At 37.6% G+C, this 17,619-nt stretch overlaps 1 protein-coding gene across 1 annotated transcript; it reads right to left on the bottom strand.

Annotated features, from left to right (window-relative positions):
• Positions 1-3: 3 nt before the first annotated feature.
• LOC147381434 (chloride channel protein CLC-e-like) lies at positions 4-5,736 on the bottom strand (the record flags this gene model as incomplete). Its single annotated transcript, XM_086430413.1, has 5 exons — positions 5,281-5,736; positions 4,721-5,150; positions 4,390-4,590; positions 3,602-4,068; positions 4-120 (listed from the first exon to the last, which is right to left on the bottom strand). Coding segments are annotated over exons 1-5 (1,554 nt in total), but the record flags the coding sequence as incomplete, so codon positions are not given.
• Between the last annotated feature and the right edge of the window lie 11,883 nt (positions 5,737-17,619).

Genomic DNA, 17,619 nt, shown 5'->3' with positions numbered 1-17,619 from the left:
CAGCCCAACAGCTCCCAGTAGTGGCAGAACTATGCGATAGTCCTGTGTCAGTTCAAAGAGAAGCAGAACTGCAGTGAGAGGTACCTGACATACCCCTGCTAAAGTAGCAGCCATCCCCACCTGCACAGGGAATCTCTTTATCTCAGCGGTAATAAAGCATACCAAAATTTCAGTTAAAGTTCAGATATATGGAAACTAATGTCAACAGCATCATGAGGGCTATGGCTCCAAATGCTAGAATAGCTCATTAAGGTGCTTTGGGATTTAAACTTAATTAACAGAAGGTTTGGCTGGTTTACATGGACTGATTCCTTGCAAAGAAGTAAACTGAAGTTGGTAAAAAGAGAGAAATCCAAAGAATGTTGTGTATCTAAAGGAAGTAGTTTCTAGTTGAAAAGCAGTAGGTCTATTTTCACGGTTCAACAATTTTAGAGTTCAACATCCAGATGTATAACTTATTTCTATCACCATTATAATGACAATGGCAGCAGCATTTCACAGCAATAAACTTTGAATGAAGTAAGGACTAAATTGATGCATGGAGGCAAAATAAAGTAAAATGCATAGGGCTAAATTTCAACATATTTCCATGAAATATTTCAATTTTCACAAGGCTCAACACGAAATTTAATTGACAGTTTCCTTTTTTATATATTTCTATCACCATTATAATGACAATGGCAGCAGCATTTCACAGCAAGAAACTTTGAATGAAGTAAGGACTAAATTGATGCATAGAGGCAAAATAAAGTAAAATGCATAGGGCTAAATTTCAACATATTTCCATGAAATATTTCAATTTTCACAAGGCTCAACACGAAATTTAATCGCCAGTTTCCTTTTTTATATATTTCAGTGGAAATTACTAATCATTTTGAGAAATATTTTGCTAAATAGTAAATTTTGATTGAAATAAATAAATTTCAGGAATAAAAAATACATGATTTCAGGGAAAAAATATTTGGATATATGATAAAATTCATCTGACATATTCCTTTTCTTATATTTAAAAAATATATTCTTAAAAGAATGACAAATTTTACATAAAAAATAAAAAAAATTATAAATTATACATTAGTATAAACAAATTATAATTAAGTAGGTATTAACATATCATCTTATTTGATGTATTTTAAGCATATTAACGTGTTCATAAACTTATTTATAAAATCATCCATGTTCTAGGAAGCATATTCATATATATATATATATATATATATATATATATATATATATAAAATAAAGAAAATGTACAAAATATGTAAATGTAGTACTTTTTTTTTTTTCTTTTTTTGCACTCCAACCAAATTCCCCAACAAATTGTGAAAGGATTGATTCTCCACAAAATTCTTTTAGCATCACAAAATGGCTTGCCCCACGAACCCCAAGATTCGAACGTATTAATGACCGAAAATGGCATACGCCCTACCACCCCAAAGAGTTGAAAAAAGTGATTCAAAATCTTGTTTGCCACGATGCAATGGATCAAGACGTGGCTTGTGGTTTCCTCACTCCATAGGCATAGAGAAAAATGTTTGGACCCATTACCCCCCGTCTCATGCATTGGTCCATAGTTAAGATTTTTCCCAAAGATGCACACCAAGCAAAGAAAGCCACTCTTGAGGGTATCCTTGTCCTCTAAATCGAAGACACCGGGAATGTTTGCAAATTTTGATCTACTAGACGAGAATAGAAAGATGTGACAGTGAAAACCCCTTCCTTTCCTCCAAGCCACACTCTCGAGTTTTCAAATTCAGTCCGTAACTCCTTCCCCTCCAAGCTATCGAGTAATGGGTTACTTCCTTCTAAATCCAAAGTCCCACGCCCACCCGTCTCCATCTCTCGAATTGAAAGACGCCACCGGTAGTCCTTTTTTATTAGACAACCCATAGAACTCTGGAAATAGAGTTGCTAGGGGCATATCCAAACACCACGTGTCTTCCCAAAATTTAGTCCGCCATCCATTTCCAACCTTCATTCTTACAATTTCATTGAACGTCGATAGGTGAGAAATTACTCCTTTCCAAATACCACATCCAAAAGGAGCTCGATGAGCCTTGCTATCCCAATTCCCTTCTTCCACTCCGAATTTTGAGGCAATCACCTTTCTCCACAAATTGTTCTCCTCCATCCCAAATCACCATAGCCACTTTCCTAATAAAGTAGTGTTCATTATCCCCAACTTCTTGATGCCCAAACCCCCTATATCTTTCGGCATACAAATCTTCTTCCAATTGACAAGATGAAACTCTCTTCCCCTCTCTATGCCATAAGAGATTTCGAAATATTTTATCTAACCTCATCTCCACGCTTCTTGGGATATGAAACAGTGACAAGTAGTAGATAAGAATGGATGCTAACGAGCTTTTGATTAAGGTTACTCCCTTTGGACAAATACCTTGTCTTCCACGAAGCCAACTTCCTTTCGACTTCTTCTAGAACCGGATCCCATATTATCTTGCTCCTAGCTGGGGCGCCTATAGGCAACCCCAAATAATTAGTAGGAAGTGCCCCCACCGAGCATCCAAGAGTGGCACCCAGGAACTCAGAATTGTGCAGATTACCAATCATGAACACCTTACTTTTGCGGAAATTAATGGCTAAGCCCAAGATTGCCTCAAACCCACAAAAACCCCACTTAAGACACCCAACTACCTATGCGAGTCTTTTGTAAATACCAGCAAATCATCTGCAAATTGGAGATGTGAGAGATCCCCATTTGAACCTGCCTTAGCAATCAACCTACCAAGAGCTTCTGCTACAATGAGAAAGAGAAAAGGAGAAAGGAGGCCGAGAGAGCCCCCAAGCCGAAAAGCAAAAAAATAGAAAAAGAAAAAAGGAAAACCTACTAGTTACAAATGTTATCCCATCTAAATACAAAGTCCTTGAAAGAGAACCCAACGGAATCCTTACTTAACTTAGCCAAAAAAATAACAGCCCTAAAATCTCCATGTACACTGTTTGGGAGTTGCTCTCCTTGCCTTGGAACACCTTGTAGTACTTATTAGTTAACATGGCATTCTCATTCTTATTTCTATATAGAATATAGTTGTTTTCGGCTATCAAGCCCTCAAGTACATGCTCCAACATGTAGCAGGATGCTATTGATATTTATTTTCACTCCATATGGTTGTTTATTATAGTTCATGACTTATTAGTGTGTTTTCATATCTATTTTAACATTTCCTATAGTTTCAATGACATTTTCCTTGGTATTTCCATCAGTTCCAAAAAAATTCATGAAAATTTAATTATTTCCATACAGATTGAAATGAACGAAATCAAAATTCAATACCTTCAGCCCAATATAAGATAAATAGCAGTTGAGCTATGTAACTTCAATGAAGTAGGTTAAATGTTCCACAAGGTGTCAAGGTCTCAGGGTGTGCATAAATAGGATGAGATTGATAAGCATATTGTTCAAAGATGTTAACTAAAAGTATAAGACGGGAAAACATGTGAAACAAAAATAAGTACAGTAGAATTTTTTTTTTGAAAATAATGTCTTCAATCTCAACATAAATGAGTATTGAAAATAGTTAACTTCTAATATGAAATATATTTACCAGACACTGACAATAGAATTGTCTCAGAAGTGTACCAGGCCATATGCTTGAGGTGATGCCACTTCCAAGAATGAGAGATGAAATATAGGATTGGACTGGGACATCACATAGCCAGCAAATTTCCCATATGCCATGCCCGTTGCAGCACCAATGAAGAGAGATGGGGCATAGTAGCCCCCCACTAGGCCAGAAGCCCGACATAAGGAAGTTGCTACTATCTTAACACCTACTAACTGAAGCAACAGATCGGCTGAGAGGCCTTTTACAAGTGGCCGAGACTCCAACAAAATGTCAACATTCTCAAAACCCCAATAAAGAATCTCAGGATATGCTAATGCTATCAGCCCAACAACTAAGCCACCCAGTACAGGAAACACAGCCTTTGGTATCCCTATTGCCTTGTGAACATTATCAACAACCGTAATTGCATATGATGTGCATTTAGATAAGGTTAATGAAACCAAACCGCATAGGATACCCAGCAAAAGATACAGTGGAAGTTCTGAAGATGTATTTAATCAAAATAACAATATCAGTTATATATATATATATATATATATATATTTAATGTTAAAAAAAAAAGGAAAAAGAATCACAAGTTCAAGTTAATTAAAAATATCTTGAGTTAAGTACCCTTAAGCAAATACTTGGAAAAAACAAAGGATCTAACAAATCACTATACATATTTTTTTTATAAGTTTCTAAAGAAAAGGCTTGTCAAAGTAACTTATAGAGTTTGAGCGAGCTTGGACTTGAGTTCCCACACAATTTGATTCCACTATCTAAAGCTTGGTAGATTGAGGAGAAATAAATAAAGGCGTACCGCTGGGAGTTCGGAAATCATATTCGGGGACCTTGAATGCTGGTTCAGAACCAAGACCTACTTCTGATACCACAGATGCTATTGCTGCACTGAGTATCACCATTGAAGTAGTATTTGCAAGTGATGGGGATGAATCTTCTGATGATGGCCATAAGACAGATTCAACAGCAAAAAAGCATCCAGCAACAGCAGCGTTGAAGCCTAGAAAAAGTTGGGCAGAGGAATGGATAATCAAAAATTATATAGCTATTAATAATAATAAAAAGGAGGAGTGGGGGATTGAAGAGCAGCAGCAGTTGTGTGGGTGTGGGGGTGGGGAATTAATACAAACCTGATGAGATACCAGCTGCTGATCCTGCAGCAACAAGAGAGAGACTTTTCTTATTAGTATTATTAATCCTTGTGACATCAGATATATTACTGATCCCCTTGGCTATGGATGTGCCGATTTCAACGCTAGGACCTTCAGGTCCCAAAGAGTTGCCAGTGCCAAGGGTGATGGAAGCAGCAAGTGTCTTCAAGAGGGGACTCAATGCGGGCTTCATATTAGAAAGCAGGATTGGCATTGCTGATGGTGGGGAAGGGGGGTGGTCGTTGGTGTCCAGAGCGCCACGGAGAGTATTCAATATTGATACCATAACACCCCCACAAACGGGTACTAAAACGACACGTTTCCAGTTATCTTGGATGGACTCTTCCCTCAACCACGAAGCACCTCGAGAAGGAATTCCATCCCAGAAGAAATCTCGTATTTCATGCACCTAACATAACATAACAACCAAATGCGATTCAACAAAGAAATTTTCTATTTATTTACTTCACGGATTCATTTCAGTGGGTAGTGATTACTGATGGCGAAGAGCAGAAAAGTAAAAAAAGAAAAGGACGCACCGTGTAATTGAAGAGTACAACGCTAAGGCCAGTAAGGAGTCCAACAAGGCAGGCAGCTATGATTCCCAAACTCTCCTTCTCCTTATCCTTTTCTTGGTGAACAACAGAAATAACTGGTTGTTGTTTTTGACCTTTCTCCTCCTTATCTTTACTGATGGAATCGGGACGCCTCAAACACATGACCGAATTTCTACGGTGGCATTGAAAATATAATTTTATGGTGTAGGGCTCCAACTTCGTTTTGCAGAAAGATGTCAGAAGTGAAGCAACCACCTTGGATTTGGAAGAAGAACCCAATTTCAATTTGGGGAAGCAGCAACAGCAGGAGGCTAAACTCATTGGGATCGGGATTGAGATTGGGATTAGGATGCACACCTTCGCCAATGAATGAGTGAATACGGTCTGTCGTGTTGCCAACAGATCGAAGGGTTGGAGAGAGAGAGAGAGAGAGAGAGAGAGAGACAATTAAAAAAATATATAAAAATTAAAAATTAAAAATTAAAAATCATTTTCCCTCTTTTTTTTCCTTGAGCCAAGGTGTTGAAAATGGTCGGCCAAACTCATTAAAAATTAAATTTCAACGGTGAAAAATAAAATCTTTTTTAACAATTATTTTTCCAAATTCTTTAGAATTTCGTCTACATCCCATTGACATCAAATTATGTTTTTGGATGTCATAAGATGATGTTTTTATTTGTTATGAACATTTTTTTCTCTCTTTTTTATGATCCACATGTCCTCCTATCTTCAACATGACTTTTATTAACATTTGCCCTAAGGGCACATGTTAAAGTGCATTAAATACACCTAAAATTTGAATTTTGTATAGAAAATGTTTTTATTTTTTATTTTTTACCAAATGACCCTAGATACATCTTCCCAAGGTGTATTTATTGCACTTTTACGTGTGCCCTCCTCAACATAGTCATAAAATTTTTCAATTTTTTGTAAAATTCTTAGAATTGAGAAGTAAGCGAATAAATCAACAAATATACTAGTATTTATTGATTAATCTTGGAATCTATACCCTACTAATAAAAAGGAGAAGCTAAACGATACATTTCTTTTCTCTCATATATATTCAAAATTAACAATAAAAGGGTATTTTTGATACGGACAAGTGGACATAAGTTACGATTAAATCCAATGGATGAACGATGAGCTATGACCATTTGAATGCATCTCTATCCTATATCGAAAAAGGGATACCTTCATAGAAATTACATTTCTCAGGAAGGCTGCTAGTATGAGAAAAAAATTCAGGAACATAGAGACATAGCTAATGTCTGTACGAACGAGTAGATATGTGATATGAAATTTTCGGTTAAACGGATAAGGAGATATGAGCGTTTCAAAAAAACGTAAATTTTTTTTGAGTTTTTTTTTAGAATGGGTACTCGTACAGAATATCCCATTGTTTGCTATTTTCGGGAAAGATGGTAAATCCGTATAAAAAATCTTTCCTCTTGGAAAACGTAGGTATTTTCGATATGGACGAATGGACATAAGTTACGATTAAATCCAACGAACAAGTGATGAGATATAATCATTTGAATGCACATATATCCTACCTCAAAAAATGGATGCCTTCACAGCAATAACATTTTTTGGAAAGATTGTCTGTATGAGAAAAACAATCCGTGAACATTGAGACTTAGCCAATGTTTGTATAGATGGGTGGATATGCAGTATGAATTTTTCGATTGAACGAATAAGGAGATAAGGTCATTTTTAAAAAAATAGCTTTTTTTTTTAAGTTTTCGACGAGAACGAGTTTTTGTGCGGAGTATCCCATTGTTTATTATTTTTGGAAGGAAGGTAAATTTGTATCCAAAATCTTTCTTCTTGGAAAACATAAGTATTTTTTATATGGACGAGTGAACATAAATTACGATTAACTCCAAAAGACAAGTAATGAGATATGACCATTTGAATACATCAATATCTTGCTTTGGATAAAGGGATACCTTCACGAAAATCACATTTTTCAAGAAGGCTGCCGGTATGAAAAAAAAATCTAGAAACATGAAGACGTAAGTAACGTCTGTACGGACAAGTGGATATGCAGTATAAATTTTTCGATAGAATGGATAAGGAGATACCAATGTTTAAAAAATCATAAATTTTTTTGAGTTTTTGATGAAAATTGGTACTTGTGCGGAGTATCCTATTCTTTGTCATTTTCAAGAAGGAAGGTAAATTTATATCGAAAATCTTTCTTCTAAGGAAACATTGGAATTTTTGACACGGACGAGTGGACATAAGTTACGATTAAATACAATGGACGAGTGATGAGATATGACCATTTGAATGCATCTTTTTTCCTTCATTAAAAAAAGGATGCCTTCACATAAATAACATTTATAGGGAAAGCTGACTGTATGAGAATTTTTTTTTGGGAATATGGAGATGTAGGTAACATCCGAGTTGATATGCGCTATGAATTTTTTGGTTGTAAATCTTTCTTCTCAAGAAACGTAGTTATTTTTTTTACGGACGGGTGGACATAAGTTACAATTAAATCCAATGGAAGAGCGGTGAGATATGATCATTTAAATGCATCTCCGTTTTGTTTCAGAAAAAAGGCTACCTTCAAGGAAATCACATTTTTTGATAAGGTTGTCGATAAGATAAAAAAAATCTAGGAACATGGAGACATAGCTAACGTTTGTACAAACAAGTGGATATGGGGTATGAATTTTTTGATTAAATGGCTAAGAAGATACTACGTTCAAAAAAATGTAAAATGTTTTGAGTTTTTTATGAGAACGGGTACTCGTGAGAAGTATCTCATTGTTTCTATTTTTGGGAAGGAAAGTGAATTTGTATCAAAAAAATTTCTCGAGAAACGTAGGTATTTTCGATACGGACAAGTGGACATAAATTATGATTAAATACATTGATGAGCAATGAGATATGACCATTTGAATCCATCTATGTCCTACCAAAGAAAAAGGATAACTTCATAGAAATAAAATTTTTGGGAAGCTGTCGAAATAAAGAAAAAAATCCTAGAACATGGAGACGTAGCTACCGTCCGTATAGACATGTGAATATACAGTATGAATTTTTTGGTTGAATGGATAAAGAGATACATACGTTTAAAAATTTTGAGTTCTCGTGCGGAATATCCCATTGTTTACTATTTTTGGGAAGGAAGGTAAATTCATATCGAAAATATTTTTTCTTGGGGAACGTAGGTATTTTCCATACGAACGAGTGGACATAAGTTATGATTAAATCCAATAGTGGAGTGATAAGATATGACCATTTGAATGCATCCATGTTTTGTCTCAGAAATTGGATACCTTCACGGAAATCAAGTTTTTTGGGAGGGTTGCTAGTATGAGAAAAAATCTAGAAATATGGAGTCGTCCCTAAAGTCCGTACAAACGAGTGGATATATGATATGAATTTTTTGGTTGAACGGATAAGGAGATACGAGCGTTTAAAAAAAATGTAATTTTTTTAAAGTTTTCGATGAGAATAAGTACTCGTACAAAATATCCCATTATTTGCTATTTTCGGTAAGGAAGATAAATCTATATCGAAAATCTTTCTTCCCGAGAAATGTAGATATTATCGATATGGACGGGTAGACATAAGTTATGATTAAATCTAATGGACCAGCGATGAGATATGAACATTTGAATGTATAAATGTCCTACATCGGAAAAGGGACACCTTCACAAAAATAACATTTTTTGAGAAGGTTGTTGGTATGAGAAAAAAATTTGGGAAGATGAAGGCGTAGCTAACGTCCGTAAAAATGGGTGGATATGAGGTATGAATTTTTTTGGTTGAGAGGATAAGGAAATACAAGTGTTTAAAAAAAGTAAATTTTTTTGAGTTTTTGATGAAAACGAGTTCTTATGCGGAGTATGCCATTGTTTACTATTTTTGGAAATTAAGGTAAATCTATATCTAAAATTTTCTTCTCAAAAAATATAAGTATTTTCCATACAGATGAGGTGACATAAGTTATGATTAAATCTAATAGACAAGTGATGAGATATGACCATTTGAATGCAATCAATGTTTGGCCTCGAAAAAAGGATACCTTCACGAAAAACACAATTTTTGAGAATGTTGTGGGTATGAAAAAAAAATCTAGGAACTTAAAGATGTAGCTAACGTCCATACATATGAATGAATATGCAGTATGAATTTTTCAATTTAACAGATAAGAAGCTATGATCATTTAAAAAAATGTCAAAAGTTTCAAGTTTTCGATGAGAACGAGTACTCATGCAGAGTATCCTATTGTTTACTATTTTCAGGAAGGAATATAAATCTTTATCGAAGATCTTTCTTCTCGAAAAATGTAGTTATTTTCCATATAGACAATTGGACATAAGTTATGATTAAACCCAATACACGAGTGGTGAGATACAACTATTTAAATGCATCGATTTCCTGTCTCGAAAAAGAGATACTTTTATGAAAATCACATTTTTCGGGAAGGTTGTTGATATGAAAAAAAAATCAAAGAACATGGAGTCATACCTAATGTTTGTACAGACGTGTGGATATGAACATTATGGTGATGAGATATGAATATTTAAACGTATCGATGTCTTGCCTCGAAAAAGGGATACCTTCACGGAAATCACATTTTTTGAAAAGGATCTTGGTCTCTTGGAGAAAATTTGGGAACATGGAGACATAACTAACATCCGTACAGACTAGTGAGTATGAGCTCGAATCCGCAAGATGAGCGAATAATGACATATGAGTGTTTAAAAAAATGTAAAAAAGTTTTAGTTTTCGACAAGAATGAGTGCTTAGGTAAAGTTTCTTATTGTTTATTATTTTCGGGAAGGAAGATTAGTCTGAATCGAAAATCTTTTTTCTAAAAAAACGTTGGTATTTTTCATATGTGATATGACTATTTGAACATATCAATGTCTTACCTCAAAAAAGGGACACCTTTACGAAAATCATAATTTTTAAAAAGGATTCCAATCTCTTGGAGAAAATCTAGGAACATGGAGATGTAGCTAACATCCATAGGGACGAGTGGGTGTAAGCTACGAATCCGCGAGATGAGCAGACAATGAGATACAAGCATTTAAAAAAACATACAAAATTTTTGAGTTTTCGATGAGAACGGGTGATTGGGCGGGTTTAGGGTTTATGAACAATGTTGTTCATATAGGGATACTCATTTTACAGACTATGTGTTGCTCTGTGACAGTCTTGTAAACTCACCAAAAGATGTAAAGATTCTCCATTATAAAGGGATTATTGATGACACATTGGGATTATTGATAACAAATTGGGTAGCGACAAAGTGATAGCTAGTATCTTCAATAAGTTATATAAGGAAATGATAACCTATCTCAACATCTCAAGGAAGCTAACCTCTATACTGAGAGAAAATGGAATCAATGGCGAGCAAAGCTATTGCATGACTATTTCAGTGGTCCGTGGGCATTCCTTTCCCTTTTCGCTGCTATTATCCTCTTATTGCTTGCCATTGCTCAGACCTTGTTTACCATCATTCCCTATCTTTGTCCCCCAAACTACTTATCACCTACAATATGTACTCTAGTATAGTGCGTACATCTCTCTCTCTCGACTACACTGCTGTGGTTGAGCTTTCAAGAAAAACACTTGGTCATCTGTTTGAATGATCGAGCTCTTATTTGAATACTATGTAATATGTATTAATGTTCAATATATACTTTTGTGTGTTATGTCCTACATTTTATGTTACTTCTAAACTACTACCATTACTAGTATTTTATTTTGAGTTGTGATAAGCTGAAGCTTTTTTTTTCAAACGCCCCCCATATGCTCCCCGAGGCGTGTAGTAATCGACATTGTCTTGTAGACAACAAATCCCTCCACTCCGCTTGAAATCAAAGATGCAATTGAGTTTCCAAAGAATATGTTACACATACTTTTTTTCCTCTACTTATATTTCAACCAATCTCACTTGTGGGGTTGAGTCAATAATATGAAAATAAAATTAAAAATATAATAATAATATATTTACTTCTTTATAATAGATTCTTAATTGTTAAAAAAAGAACTAAAGTTGGATTATTTACAAACAAAAAGGACCAATACCAAATTGTTAAAGATGTAAAATATCAAATCTCAAATTTCTCATTAGTCTCTCATGTATTCTATTTTTTCATTAACTTGTAAAATCCTATCACAATTTTGTATTTCATTTCTCATTACATGCTTGAAGACAAAAAGCAAATAGAAGAAATTTAGACAGAGAAGAACACCAGAAAGGAACAAACACAATCACACACACATACAAAGATGGTAAAATGTCAAAAATATCCCCGTTTTAAAATTTTGAAAATGTTTTTTTGATTAAAACAATCCAATCGTTCTCAACTCCATTTCTCACTGATCTCACCCAAAATATTGCTTTCAATCCATTTTTATTGGTTTTAACCCAATGTCATATTTTTCAACTTAATTTCATCGTTTTTATCCCAATCCAAAGGAATTCTTTGACTCAATAGTTAGAAAGTCCACATGCAAAACATGGAAACAAAAATAAAAAAAATAAAAAAATTTAAGAAAATTTTGAAACAATTAAGAAAATAAAATTAGTAATACCCTTATTCCTACTGTAAATAATTATATTAATTGTACCCCCTCCGAGTAGTAATGAACACTAGCAACTTTTTTACTTGATTTTTTTACGGAAACTTTAATCTTAAGATCAAAATTGTTAAAATAAGCTCACCTGAGAGCTCAAACCTTCATCATTTTGCATGAAATATGAAATCCTACACTTAATTAACTAAATCTAACTCAAAATTGAAATTGAATGTTAATAGTAGGACTTCCAAGCAATGGGTATCAAGAACAACCTAATAATAATAAATACAGACCCTAATTGTGACAAATTCAGTGCGTTTTCTTTTAACAGTCACTCGATTATGATATTTTGGCCACAAGAGCAAGGTAGTAATGCCTGCCAATCGAACAACCTACCAATGATTAGTCGTTGGAATTGCCGAATAGCGGGGACCTATAGGCTTGAGGGCCCGACTGCTAAGTAAATTTGGAAACATGGTGACGTAGCTAACATCCGTACGGACGAGTGGGTATGTGCTACGGATTTTTCGAGTTGAGCGGAGAGTGAGATACGGGCGTTTAAAAAAATGTCAGAAATTTTGAGTTTTTGACGGGAATGGTCGCCCAGGCGGAACTCCCCGTTATTTGTCATTTTCGACAAGGAAGATGAGTCCGACCGAAAATTTTTCTCCTCAGAAAATGTAAGCATTTTTTATACGGACGATTGGGCGTGTCTTACGTTAAAAACCGAAATACGGACCATGAGATACGACCATTTGAACGCGCACGTGTCCTGCCCCGAAAAATGTGTACCCCCACAGAAATCACATTTTTCGAAAAGGATCCCGACCTGCGGGATGAAATCCAGGAACATTGTGACATAGCTAACATCCGTATGGACGAGTGGGTATGTGCTACGAATTTTTCGAGTTGAGCGGAGAGTGAGATTCGGGCGTTTAAAAAAACGTCAGAAATTTTGAGTTTTCGACGGGAACTGTCACCCGGGCAGAACTTTCCGTTGTTTTCCATTTTCGATAAGGAAGATGAGTCCGGATCAAGAATCTTTCTCTCAAGAAATGTAGACATTTTCGATACGGACGATTGGGCATGGATTACGTTAAAAACTGAAATACGGGTGATGAGATACGACCATTTGAATTGGCACGTGTCCTGCCTTGAAAAAGGTGTACCCCCACGGAAATCACATTTTTCAGAAAGGATCCCATCCTGCGGGATGAAATCCGGGAATATGGTGACGTAGCTAATATCCGTACAGACGAGTGGGTATATGCTACGAATTTTTTGAGTTGAGTGGAGAGTGAGATATGGGCGTTTAAAAAAATGTCAGAAATTTTGAGTTTTCGACGGGAACTGTTGCCCCGGCGGAGCTTCCCCTTATTTATCATTTTCGATAAGGAAGACGAGTTCAGACCGGAAATCTTTCTCTTAGGAAATGTAGGCATTTTCGATATGGATGATTGGGCGTGAATTATGTTAAAAACTGAAATACAGACAATGAGATACGACCATTTGAACGTGCACGTGTCCTGTCCCGAAAATGGTGTACCCCCATGGAAATCACATTTTTCGGAAAGGATCCCGGCATACGGGATGAAATCCGGGAACATGGTGACGTAGCTGACATCCGTATGGACGAGTAGGTATGTACTAAAAAATTTTCAAGTTGAGCGGAGAGTGAGATACGGGCGTTTAAAAAAATGTCAAAATTTTTGAGTTTTTGACGGGAACGGTCGCCCGGGCGGAGCTTCTCGTTGTTTGCAATTTTCGACAAGGAAGATGAATCCAAATAAAAAATATTTCTCCTTAAGAAATGTAGGAATTTTCGATATGGACGATTGGGCATAGATTACGTTAAAAAATGATAGATGGAGGATGAGATACGACCATTTGAATGCGCACGTGTCCTGTCTCGAAAAAGGTGTACCCCCACGGAAATCACATTTTTCGGAAAGTATCCCGGCCTACGGGATGAAATCTGGAAATGTGGTGAAGTAGATAACATCTGTACGGACGAGTGGGTATGTGCTTCGAATTTTTCGAGTTGAGCGGGGAGTGAGATACTGGCGTTTAAAAAAATGTCAGAAATTTTGAGTTTTTGACGAGAACGGTTTCCCGGGCAGAGCTTCCCGTTATTTGCCATTTTCGGTAGGGAAGACGAGTCCAGACCGAAAATCTTTCTCCTCAGGAAATGTAGACATTTTTGATACGGACAATTGGGTGTAGATTACATTAAAAACTAAAAAATGGGCGATGAGATACGACTATTTGAACGCGCACGTGTCCTAGCCCAAAAAAGGTGTACCCCCAAGGAAATCACATTTTTCGGAAAGGATCCCGGCCTGCGGGATGAAATCTAGGAACATGGTGATGTAGCTAACATCCGTAGGGATGAGTGAGTATATGCTACGAATTTTTTGAGTTGAGCGAAGAGTGAGATACGGGCATTTAAAAAAACGTCAGAAATTTTGAGTTTTCTACGGGAACTATCACCCGGGCGGAACTCCTCGTCATTTGCCATTGTTGGTAAGGAAGACGAGTCTAGAACGAAAATCTTTCTCTCGAGAAATGTAAGAATTTTTGATACGGACGATTGGGCGTAGATTACGTTAAAAACCGAAAGACGGACGATGGGATACGACCATTTGAACGCGCACGTGTCTTTTTTTGAAAAAGGTGTACCCCCACGGAAATCACCTTCTTTGGAAAGGATCCCGGCATGCGAGATGAAATCTGGGAACATGGTGACATAGCTAACATCCGTACGGACGAGTGGGTATGCGCTACGGATTTTTTGAGTCGAGCGGAGAGTGAGATACGGGGGTTTGAAAAAACATCAGAAATTTCAAGTTTTCAACGGGAACAATCGTCCGGGCGGAGCTTCCTGTTGTTTGCCATTTTCGACAAGGAATGCCCGTCCGGATCAGGAATCTTTCTCCTTGGACAACGTTAAAATTTTCAATACGGACGATTGGGCATGAATTACGTTAAAAACCGAAAGACGGGCGATGAGATACGACCATTTGATCACGCACGTGTCTTTTTCTGAAAAAGGTGTATCCCCATGGAAATCACCTTCTTCGGAAAGGATCCTGGCCTGTGGAATGAAATCTCAGAATATGGTGATGTAGCTAACATCCATACGGACGAGTGGGTATGTGCTACGGATTTTTTGAGTCGAGCGGAGAGTAAGATACGGGCATTTGAAAAAATGTCAGAAATTTTGAGTTTTCGACGGGATCGGTTGTCCGGGCAGAGCTTCCTGTTGTTTGCAATTTTCGACAAGGAACGCTAGTCCGGACTAGAAATCTTTCTCCTCGGACAACGTCGAAATTTTCAATATGGACAATTGGGCGTGGATTACGTTAAAAATCGAAATACAGGCGATGAGATACGACCATTTGAACGCGCATATGTCTTTTTCTAAAAAAGGTGTACCCCCACGGAAATCACCTTCTTCGGAAAGGATCCCGCCCTGCGGGATGAAATCTGGGAACATGGTGACGTAGCTAACATCCGTACGGACGAATGGGTATGCGTTACGGATTTTTTGAGTCGAGCGGAGAGTGAGATACGGGCGTTTGAAAAAACGTCAGAAATTTCAAGTTTTCGACGGGAATGGTCGCCCGGGCGGAGCTTCCTATTGTTTGCCATTTTCGACAAGGAATGCCCGTCCTGATAAGGAATCTTTCTTCTTGAACAATGTCAAAATTTTCGATACGGACGATTAGGCTTGGATTACGTTAAAAACCGAAAGACGGGCGATGGGATACGACCATTTGATCGCGCACGTGTCTTTTTTTGAAAAAGGTGTACCCCCACGGAAATCACCTTCTTTGAAAAAGATCCTGGCCTGCGGGACGAAATCCGGGAATATGGTGACATCGCTAACATCCGTACGGATGAGTGGGTATACGCTACGAATTTTTTGAGTTGAGCAGAGAGTGAGATACGGGGGTTTGAAAAAATGTCAGAAATTTTGAGTTTTCGACGGGAATGGTCGCTCGGGCGGAGTTTCCTGTTGTTTGCCATTTTCGATAAGGAACGCTTGTCCGGAGTAGGAACTTTCTATTTGAACAACGTAAGAATTTTTGATATGGACGATTGGGCATGGATTACGTTAAAAATCAAAATACAGGCGATTAGATACGACGATTTGAACGCGCACGTGTCTTTTTATCAAAAAGGTTTACCCCTACGAAAATCATCTTCTTCAAAAATGATCCCGGCCTGCGGGACGAAATCCGAGAACATGGTGACGTAGCTAACATCTGTACGGACGAGTGGGTATGCGCTACGGATTTTTGGAGTCGAGTGGAGAGTGAGATACGGGCGTTTGAAAAAAATGTCAGAAATTTCGAGTTTTTGACAGGAACGGTCGCCCGGGCGGAGCTTCCTGTTGTTTGCCATTTTCGACAAGGAACGCCCTTCCGGACCAGGAATCTTTCTGCTCGAAAAATGTCGAAATTTTTGATATGAACGATTGGGCATGAATTACGTTAAAAACCGAAAGACGGGCGATGGGATACGACCATTTGATCGCGCACGTGTCTTTTTCTAAAAAAGGTGTACCCCCACGAAAATCACCTTCTTCGAAAAAGATCCCGGCCTGCGGGACGAAATCTGAGAATATGGTGACATTGCTAACATCCGTATGGACGAGTGGGTATGCACTACGGATTTTTCGAGTCGAGCAGAGAGTGAGATACGGGGGTTTGAAAAAATGTCAGAAATTTTGAGTTTTCGACGGGAAAGGTCGTCCGGGCGGAGCTTCCTGTTGTTTGCCATTTTTGACAAGGAACGCCCGTCCTGACCAGGAATATTTCTCCTCAGACAACGTCGAAATTTTCGATACAGACGATTAGGCGTGGATTACGTTAAAAACCGATAGACGGCGATGGGATACGACCAGTTGATCACGTACGTGTCTTTTTTTGAAAAAGGTATATCCCCACGGAAATCACCTTTTTCGAAAAAGATCTCGACCTGTGGGACAAAATATGGGAACATGATGACGTAGCTAACATCCGTACGGACGAGTAGGTATGCGCTACGGATTTTTCGAGTCGAGCGGAGATTAAGATACGGGGTTTGAAAAAACGTCAGAAATTTTGAGTTTTCGACGGGAAAGGTCGCCCGGGCGGAGCTTCCTGTTGTTTGCCATTTTCGACAAGGAATGTCCGTCCAGACCAGAAATCTTTTTCCTCGAACTACGTCAAAATTTTCGATACGGACGATTAGGCATGGATTACGTTAAAAACTGAAAGACGGACGATGGAATACAACCATTTGATCGTCCACATATCTTTTTCTGAAAAAGGTGTACCCCCACGAAAATCACCTTCTTCAAAAATGATCCCGACCTGCGGGACAAAATCCGAGAACATGGTGACGTAGCTAACATCCGTACGGATGAGTGGGTATGCGCTACAGATTTTTCGAGTCGAGCGGAGAGTGAGATACGGGCGTTTGAAAAAATGTCAGAAATTTCGAGTTTTCGACTGGAACGGTCGCTCGGGCGAAGCTTCCTGTTGTTTGCCATTTTTGACAAGGAACGCCCGTCCGGACCAGGAATCTTTTTACTCAGACAACGTTGGAATTTTCGATACGGACGATTGGGCATGGATTACGTTAAAAACCGAAATACAAGCGATGAGATACGACCTTTTGAACGCGCACATGTCTTTTTCTAAAAAAGGTATACCCAAACGAAAATCACCTTCTCCAGAAAGGATCCCGGCCTGTGGGACAAAATCTGGGAACATGATGACG

This window comes from Akebia trifoliata, unplaced genomic scaffold (assembly GCF_017979445.1).
Source record: "Akebia trifoliata isolate Shusen 1 unplaced genomic scaffold, ASM1797944v1 Contig00498, whole genome shotgun sequence".
In the NCBI taxonomy this organism is placed as follows: domain Eukaryota; kingdom Viridiplantae; phylum Streptophyta; class Magnoliopsida; order Ranunculales; family Lardizabalaceae; genus Akebia; species Akebia trifoliata.
This window is presented reverse-complemented; position numbering and strand designations above follow the sequence as displayed.